Genomic DNA, 9986 nt, shown 5'->3' with positions numbered 1-9986 from the left:
GAAAATAATTTTATGGTTGGGGGTCACCACAACATGAGGAACTGTATTAAAGGGTCGCGGCATTAGGAAGGTTGAGAACCACTGTTCTAGAAGGACCCTGTGATCTATTCCCCACACGTCTGATCCTCCTCCTGAGTCCCTGGCTCTGTGAGTCACACAGTCCTCTGGCCAGTGGCCCCAGTCAGAAATGAGGTCCCATCTCCACTTCTTTCTTTAACTTCCAGAAAGCATCTCAGTCCATCCATCATCACCATCACCTCGTACAACAACCTCCCCCCAACCTAATCCATTTCCTAGAGCTCTCAGAAAGATCTTTTCAAAACGCGAAGCTCAAGTGGAGACGGGGAATATCCTGATGAGCCTGGAGCACCTTGCAGTGCCCAAAGTAAGAAAACAATGAGAGTATGTCAAAGGCACACAGCAGCCAACTGAAAGAATGGCCAACATTGGAACAATCGCAGCAACAAAATAGATAAAATAGTACTGGATTACAAGACAAAGTACAAAATAAATAGTCATAAGTCCATGTAGGTAAAAATAAACAGTTGAGTATATAAACAGAGAAGAAAAGATAAATCTCCCTTACAAAAGAATTCCAAATACTTTTTTGAAAAATATGGAAGGAACGCTTCATGAATTTGCGTGTCATCCTTGCTAATCTTCTCTGTATCATTCCAATTTTACTAGGAGTACATGTGCTGCCAAAGCGAGCACCCCGAATGCTTTTTGTAGATGCTCTCTAAACGAGGCTGGGCATAAATCCCCACCCCTTAAGGGTGGCTTGTGCACAGGGACTTGTTTATGAAGAAGTATGGGAAGGAAAGAGTAACATTACAGGGGAGAAATTTTGTTTCTTAAATTCTAACTCTTCCTAAGAGCTTTCCATCTTTTTAAAAAAAATGTTTTTATTGATTTTTAGAGAGAGAGCAAGGGAGAGGGAGAGAGGGATAGAAACATCCATGCGAGAGAAGCATCATTGATTGGCTGCCTCCTGCACACCCCCTACTGGGAATGTGCCCTGACTGGGAATTGAACTAGTGACCTCTTGGTTCATGAGTCAGTGCTCAACCATTGAGCCACACCAGCCAGGTGCCCCAAAGTAATTTCACTAAACTTAATTCATTCCTGTTTTGAAGTCCATGTAAAGGCAGATGTTTTCGTATCACAAAAACAATGATGGATTAAAAAAGGTAAAAGAAATATTTACTTTTTGTTTTGTTTTTTAATTCTCCACCTGAGGATATGTTTGTATTTATTGAGAGAGAGAGAGAGAGACAGAGACATTGATGTGAGAGAAACATCATTTGGTTGCCTCCCTTATGCACCCTGACCAGGGATCAAACCTGAAACCTAGGTATGTGCCCTGACTGGGAATCGAACCCTCAGCCTTTGGGTGCATGGGATGACGCTCCAATCAGCCGAGCCACCTGGCCAGGGCAAGGCATGTTTATGTTTTCATTCTATCTTATTTCAGGAGTTGGGGAGACAGAAATAAGACACCTTCATTACTTCCTTCTGAGTCCTTCAGATCCAAGTCACGTAACTCATTAGCGCCTCCTCCTCTTGGAGGAAGCCCACCGAGACTTGACTTCGCACCCAATGCTTATTTGCAGTTTCTCGCATTTAACAACTTGACTCTAATGTCCCCAAAAGGAGCTGTGTTATTTTGCTAGAAAAAAGGAAGATTAGGTCAAACAATGGTTCACTCCTTTGGGTTGCAAAAATGTCCCCAGGGTTTTGGATTAACATAAGTAATACCTTCACAGAGTTCAGGAGGAGGCAAGATCCCAAAGGGACAAATTAGCTCTGGGAAGAGCAGGCTATTCCTACCGGCAGCTGGCCTAGGGTTAAATGGATATGCAGGGCACCGGGGTCGGTGATCGGTGGTCGGGGACAGCAAATTCGAGCTGCATAAATGTTCCAGCAGACACATTAAAAAATATAAAAAGATACAGGTGAACTCAGCTTTAACAATGTATTTTATTTAACTCCATATGTCCAAAATCTAATCATTTCAACATGTAATCAGTATGGAAAGTTATGAATGAGATACTTTACACTCTTTTTCTCCATTTTTGAAATTCAATGTATATTTTACACTTATAGCCCATCCAATACAAGTAGTAATTTTCATCAGAAACACTTGATCTGCATTTAGACTTTATAAAATTTATAGTTGAATAAGTAGATTCGGATTACCAAATTGCAAACATACATAAAACGTTTCCAATAACTGAATTCAGTATCAGTTTTTAAATTAAAATTCAATTCAATTAAAAATTCAGTTCCCGGGTCTCAGTAGCCACATTTAAAATGCTCAGTGATCAGATGTGGCTACTGGCTACCATGTTGGACTGTGCAGATCTAGAAGGTGAGTGGCAGCTGTCAGGATATGTGGACCCTTCTGTGTTGACTAACTGAGCCCACTGCCCAGGTTAAACATGTCCTTAGATCTGTTCACCCAAAGGGGATCATGTCTTGATAACATACACAGACATCTCTTCATGTATAATCACAGGATTTCAGAAGAGAAATGTCCTCTCACAGAGGAGGGGACCAGGCTGGTACAATACCACCTAGTAAGCCCCAGGCCTTTGCTGTGACACCACACTCCCTCGTTCACTCCTGGCAGCAAATGAGTCTGAAAGGGCAAATGTCCTAACAATCTACTTCCACAAAGGAGCCAGGCCAAATGGGTTCCAGTGTTCATAATATACATTCATCCAGGGTTCAGTCAGGTGCTGGCGGTTGCTTACCCCGCTCAGTTTTATATATCGGTGATCGGTGGTCGGGGACAGCAAATTCGAGCTGCATAAATGTTCCAGCAGACACATTAAAAAATATAAAAAGATACAGGTGAACTCAGCTTTAACAATGTATTTTATTTAACTCCATATGTCCAAAATCTAATCATTTCAACATGTAATCAGTATGGAAAGTTATGAATGAGATACTTTACACTCTTTTTCTCCATTTTTTAAATTCAATGTATATTTTACACTTATAGCCCATTCAATACAAGTAGTAATTTTTCATCAGAAACACTTGATCTGCATTTAGATTTTATAAAATTTACAGTTGAATAAGTAGATTCGGATTACCAAGTTATTGCAAATATACATAAAACGTTTCCAATAACTGAATTCAGTATCAGTTTTTAAATTAAAATTCAATTCAATTAAAAATTCAGTTCCCGGGTCTCAGTAGCCACATTTAAAATGCTCAGTGATCAGATGTGGCTACTGGCTACCATGTTGGACTGTGCAGATCTAGAAGGTGAGTGGCAGCTGTCAGGATATGTGGACCCTTCTGTGTTGACTAACTGAGCCCACTGCCCAGGTTAAACATGTCCTTAGATCTGTTCACCCAAAGGGGATCATGTCTTGATAACATACACAGACATCTCTTCATGTATAATCACAGGATTTCAGAAGAGAAATGTCCTCTCACAGAGGAGGGGACCAGGCTGGTACAATACCACCTAGTAAGCCCCAGGCCTTTGCTGTGACACCACACTCCCTCGTTCACTCCTGGCAGCAAATGAGTCTGAAAGGGCAAATGTCCTAACAATCTACTTCCACAAAGGAGCCAGGCCAAATGGGTTCCAGTGTTCATAATATACATTCATCCAGGGTTCAGTCAGGTGCTGGCGGTTGCTTACCCCGCTCAGTTTTATATAATTACTTTCCAAATTATAGGAAAGTTTAATTTGCATACCTTCTCCTTTACACATTTTACTCCTGTTTTCTTTAGTGTTTTACAGCAGGAATTTTGTTCAGTGTGGTGATAAATAATTTCTGATTGTCTTTCCTTGTGTCCTGCTCCCATCATGTTAGGACAAGAACTTCTGCCTCATCTCTCTGCCGCATCTCACCCCTGAGTTTGTCCTCATCCAGAACTTTGTGAAGGTAGTCCCCTTCAACAACTGCACCCTGGAGCAGGATCTCTACGTCTTCCACCGGGCGGGATTGCTCAAGTAAGGGCACGCACCTTTGGCCAAAAGAATATCCATTAAGTTAAAAAAAGAGAATGGAATAAGGAGCTCCCTACCATTTCAACTTAATGATTTATTTTTAAAATTGTCTGATTGGCAGCAGAGGGCTTGATTAAGTGATTTTAACTACTACATTTCGGGACAGTCATATCAAGAAGTTACATATCCAGTCAGATATTAAAATATAGGTAACTCTACAATAATCAAAGTGATGCCATGTTGGTAGATTCTATGGGTAGAACAATGTAACACAAGAAATTTCCACCATAGGCCACAATATAGTAAGAATTTAGAGTGTGTGTGTGTGTGTGTGTGTGTGTGTTAGTAAAGGTACGTCTAGACATAGGTATATGACAACATTTTTGTCAAAACAGTGGGAAAAGGAATGTTAATTCTATAAATGGTGGTACAAAATAAAGATTAAAATGTTCTTCATAGTCCACAGGAAAATAGATTCCCAGGTGATTGAAGAATTAAATGTAAATATTAAAGTCATACAAAATTAGATAATAAATCAGATGCTAGGTTCTGTGCCAAATTCTTAGAATACAACAGTGAACAACATACAGACATGTCCCTGATCCTTTCAAATTTCATAAACACTCGCATAAAGGTAAACCTGCAGCTGTGATGGGTGTACCAGCAATGGGTACGTGGTTCTGTACATATGTATCGTTGGGAGATTCGGCCCAGTCAGAGGAAGCTTTCCTGAGGAAGAAGGTTGAGTGCTAGATAAGGAGTGTGAGTGAAGATGGATCTTTATCATGTTACACAATGGGAAAGTTCTTTTTAGAGCATGGAAGAAAAAAATTAAGATTTTTTTTTTTTTTTAGTATATAATGTTTTTTGAACCGCCCTAATTTAATTAAAATGCAACTGACTAATAGAAGGATATTTTAAATGAATATGCCATACACATTGTTGGTATATTTAAAATATAAAGAGCTTTAATCAATAAGAAGACAATTAAATACCTGAATAGAAAAACTAACAACAACACATAAAGACCAGTCTATTTGCATATGAAGAAAAACAAAAAATAAAATCAATAGGTGTTTTAAAATCTTTGAACTTATCTGTAATTACGGAGAAGAAACCAAAGCAAAAATGAGATCATTTTGGTCAATTGGTAAGAAATAAAATTTAGAAACATTTAATTCTTAATGAAACAAATATAGCACTAATCAGAATGTAAATTAACATGAAATTTCAAAGGGCAATTTGGCCAGAATGCTAAAGTAGTTCATATCCTTTTACTCCTTAATTCCACTCCCAGAAATATGTCCTACAAAACTTGTAGCTGAGATGTAAACAAAAATTTATGTATGAAGATGAAAGAATATTGGAAATACTCTTAAACGCTTATCCAATAGTAAGAGAGTGCTTAAATACATTGTGGTACCTACATGAAGGAATCTAAAACTGTGTTTGTGATTCATTTAAAGAATATTTAATGATGAAAATGCTCATAATGTAATATTAGCCAGTAAAACATACCAATATGTAGAACAGCACTTAAATACGACCTAAATTTTCAAAGAAAGAGAAAACATGTAAATTAAATGGACGAAAAGAAGACGTGCAGATGTAATGGACGCTGTGGTGCCCACCCAGGCCCATCTCGTGTGGAGGGTGCCATGAGCTCACCCTAATACACCCCAGTATGCAGATCTCTGTGTGAGGCTGCCACCCAGGGAACCTGCCCTGTAACACGAGAGATGGTCAGTGGTTGCCTCTGGGTGCTATTAGGAGCCTCATACATGATTTTTAATGTTCTTCTTTATGTTGCCTAAATTTTGGAATTTTTCCACACCAAACTTGAATATTGGCTAGGATTCTTCCACTGACAAGTGGTAGAAACCCATCAAATTGGACTCTGTAACTAGAGAATTTATTGGTGCCCAGAGCAAAGTAAGAATTCAAGGGCAATGCTGCTTAATCAGAAAACTGTCCCTGTTTGATTTGTCTCTTCCGTCTTGACCCTTTCTCAGACTGGTGCTTCCTCAGCGGTTGCAGGATGGGGGAGGTGGCTTTAGACCTTTAATCACACCAAGTCCAACAGGAAAAGAGTGGTGGTATGCCTCCTTCTAGGAGCCCTAGTACAAAAGCCTATTTGCATCTCATTGGCTCAGATTGGGTCCTGTGCTGATCTTGAACTCATCACTGGACCAGAGGCTGCTGGTTGGCATCAGCTAGGTCTGTTCCCAAAGCTCGGAGGTTTGTGCCCAACACAAATCTGGGGACATTCCTGGAGAAATGGGCAATTGAGCCACTCCCCACAGCTCTGTGCTATTAACAAGTGCTCCACTTGCTTTGTATGCACATTAAGGATTGAAAAGCACTGGAGGTGAATATATCATTTTTATGAATATGGATATATCCTTTAGTAGATTGGGAGCCCTAGCCAGTTTTCTCAGTGGTTAGAGCATCGGCCCGTTGGGGACATTCCTGGAGAAATGGGCAATTGAGCCACTCCCCACAGCTCTGTGCTATTAACAAGTGCTCCACTTGCTTTGTATGCACATTAAGGATTGAAAAGCACTGGAGGTGAATATATCATTTTTATGAATATGGATATATCCTTTAGTAGATTGGGAGCCCTAGCCAGTTTTCTCAGTGGTTAGAGCATCGGCCCGCAGACTGAAGGGTCACCGATTTGATTCCAGTCAAGGGCATGTTACCTCGGTTGCAGGCTCCATCCAGGGCGCGCGTGGGAGGCAACCAATCAGTGTGTCTCACTCACATCAATGTTTCTCTCTGTCTCTCCCGACCCTTCCACTTTCTCTAAAATTAATGGAAAAAATATCCTCCCATGAGGATTAATAAAAAACAAAAAAAATACACCAAAAAGAATTGTGATTCTATCTCTCCTCCAAATATAGATTTTCTGTAACCATGTGAGCCACACCCACTTTAAGCCTTTTGTTATCTGTTGAGGTGCTAAGGCCCTTCCTTCTGTATTGCATAAATAGACCCTTGGGCTAGATTTTATAAGAATGCACATATGAACTATGGCAGTCGTACCGATTTTTATCTACTTATACCAAGTAATGCTTTAATTTCTCTAATCTCTCTCTAGTTTTTGTCTTTTCATACACACCCTCCCTTTAACCTGTGGTTTTCTAAAGCCATTTTTATAAATTTCTAAAACTTAGATTAATAGTGGGAATGCTTTCAGTTGGAAATAAAAGAAAATCCAATCACAGTGGCTTCAAACCACAGGGCATGTATTGACTCAAATAACTTGGAGGTAAGCAGGGCTTTAGGGTTTGAATCTTTGGGGTCTTGGACTCTTTCCTTTTTCCACTCAGCTCTCCCTGGTGTCAGTATAGCCTGGTGTTGGCTTCCATCATCTTGGCAAGAGATTGCTGCCTCCGGGCTGAAGGAAAAGAAAATCCAATCACAGTGGCTTCAAACCACAGGGCATGTATTGACTCAAATAACTTGGAGGTAAGCAGGGCTTTAGGGTTTGAATCTTTGGGGTCTTGGACTCTTTCCTTTTTCCACTCAGCTCTCCCTGGTGTCAGTATAGCCTGGTGTTGGCTTCCATCATCTTGGCAAGAGATTGCTGCCTCCGGGCTGCCGTCCGTGCACCACTGCAGAGAGGGAGAGCTGGCTGAAGACGCAGGCTTCCTTTCCCAGAGGCCCCGGCACACCCCTTCATTCATCCCATACATACTATTGACTGTGCAGTGTGCCAGCCCCATTCCAGGTGCTGGGGAAGCAGACAGAAATCCTCACTCTCGTGGGCCTGCATTCTAGTTAGAGGAGAAAGCCATAAGTAAAGGGGAGAGATAAAATATAATAGCGTGTAAGCGATGTAGGGGAATGTAAAGAGTACAGCAGGTGGGGGGAGAAGAGATGCTGGGACGCAGGGGTGCGAGGGGAAGGCCCCTCGGGGAAAGAGCTGAGGGAGGAAGCCACATGGGCACAGCCAGGGCACAGGACATCCGCATCTGCTTTTTTTATACCATGGTTTTCAAGTACATTGTTTTCTTCCATTTTTCGCTTCACTTCTCTTGACATTTGGGATGAATTGTCCTTGGTCTTAAGTTTGCTTACTTTAAATTTCATGACCTCGTGCTCTGGTCTCCCTCCCATTCTTGTGTTCCTTCCCTGGGGAAATTATATTTGTGTTTGTCACCTGGCCTCTGGCCGTTCTGGTGAGGCCGGGACTCATCCTTCATTCACCTGTTAGCTGCCTCTCCCTCTTCTGCCAACAAAGGCCGCCAGGGCTCCCTCTCATTTCACTTACCTCTGCTGGTCTTTGAGGAAAGAACAAATTCTAATACTTGTTCATTTTAAATTTGTACAAGCTGAAGACTTTTTTGTTTATTGTTTGTTTGTTTGAATCTTCACCTGAGGATATTTTTCCCATTGCTTTTCAAAGTGTGGAGGGAGGGAGGGAGAGAGAAAGAGAAATAGAGAGAGAGGGAGAGAGAGAAATATCGATGTGAGAGAGACATATCAACTGGTTGCCTCCTGCATATGCCCCAACCTAGGGCAGGGAGCAAACCCCAGCCCTTGACCAGGAATCTAATCTGCTACCCCTCGGTGTGCAGGCCGAAGCTCTAACCATTTAGCCACCGGCCAGGGCCTAACTGTTTTCACATGTTTTACTTTATATCATGATTTCTAGGATGTTTTCAAACTTAATATGAGCTTAGGATGTGGTATAAATTATTATTCTTCCTTTTTGCCCTGCTTGCCCATCTGAACCTTCACGCTGGCTTTTTCTTCTTGTTTATTCACGAATGGAGAGCACTCTGTCCACCTGCCTGCCCTTCCAAACCAGGCTTTTCTGGAATTTGCCATTTTTTAATTTTGGGGAATATGTTTCAAACTTTTTTTTATCCAACTAAAATGTGTTGTGCTAGAAATGATTTTCTATGAATAAATATTTACCGCGACGGTAGATCATACCACCAATGTTCAATTTTGCTTGGTAAATAAAAATGCCCTTCGGCAGCTCGCCTCTAAATGGTTTCTCCCCTCGGTGTGTGCGTTCTGTTTGCTTTTCCGAGGGTGAGTCACCGATGCCCCGTGTCACTTTTCCTAGCAGGTCACCATTATACCATTTCAGGCCTGTGTCATTATTGAGAGTGTTTTTGTGATATCAGTCCTTCTGGTGCTTTTAATCAGCCTCCTCGAATAGAGCCTGATAGAACACTTCATGTTATCGTTATTGTTTTGTTTTGTTGTTTGGTTTAAACTGTGACTGTTGAATTGTGTTATGATCTGTTACACAGATCACTCCTTCGGAATTTGGAAAGACTCAAATTACTGTTTCTTCTTTCCATAATGTTGTTTTGATTCACTGGCATCAAAAAATTGCCCTATCGCCCTGGCCAGTGTTGCACAGTGGTCGAGCACCAGCCCGCGCACCAAAAGGTCACGGGTTTGATTCCCAGTCAAGGGCACGTACCTGAGTTGCATGTGTGTTCCCTGGCCCTGGTCAAGGCGAGTGTGGAAGGCAACTAATAGATGTGTCTCTCTCACATCGATGTTTCTCTCTCTCCTCTCTCTTTCCTGCTCCCTCCCTTCCACTTTCTCAAAAAAATCAATGGGAAAAATATCCTTAAGTGAGGATTAACAAAACAACTACAACAAAATTGCCTTATATTCTGCAAGGCTGACTATACATATACTTCTAGGTGTCTAAAACAATTCATTCATTCCGTTTGGGGTTTAAAATGCACTGTTAAGTCTTTTTTTTCTACTTTTACATAAAATTTTGTTTTGTTAATGTGTGAAGTCTCAGTAAATACTATAAATTCTGCCCTTTGAGGCAGAGTCCATCAAAAATGGTAGAGACAACACAAAACCATATATATATATATATGGTTTTTTCTTTGATTAATCAAATCTTTATTGTTCAGATTATCACAGTTATTCCTCTTGGTTCCCCCTATAACTCCCCTCCACCCAGTTCCCACCCCACCCTCCTCCCTCACTCCCCACCCACTGTCCTCATCCATAGGTGCATGACTCC

The 9986-nt window shown here is 41.1% G+C and overlaps 1 protein-coding gene across 1 annotated transcript in view; it reads left to right on the top strand.

Moving 5' to 3' along the window:
• The window catches only part of CFAP61 (cilia and flagella associated protein 61), a 267633-nt gene that overhangs the window by 91706 nt on the left and 165941 nt on the right, over window positions 1-9986 (top strand). The window contains exon 13 of the mRNA XM_005865983.2: window positions 3837-3976. Coding sequence (XP_005866045.1) covers window positions 3837-3976 — 140 coding nt within the window. The remainder of the gene's footprint in view (window positions 1-3836; window positions 3977-9986) is intronic.

This window comes from Myotis brandtii, unplaced genomic scaffold (genome assembly GCF_000412655.1).
Source record: "Myotis brandtii unplaced genomic scaffold, ASM41265v1 scaffold217, whole genome shotgun sequence".
Classification (NCBI taxonomy): Eukaryota; Metazoa; Chordata; class Mammalia; order Chiroptera; family Vespertilionidae; genus Myotis; species Myotis brandtii.
Note: the sequence above shows the minus strand (reverse complement) of the source record. Positions and strands in the feature narration are given on the sequence as shown.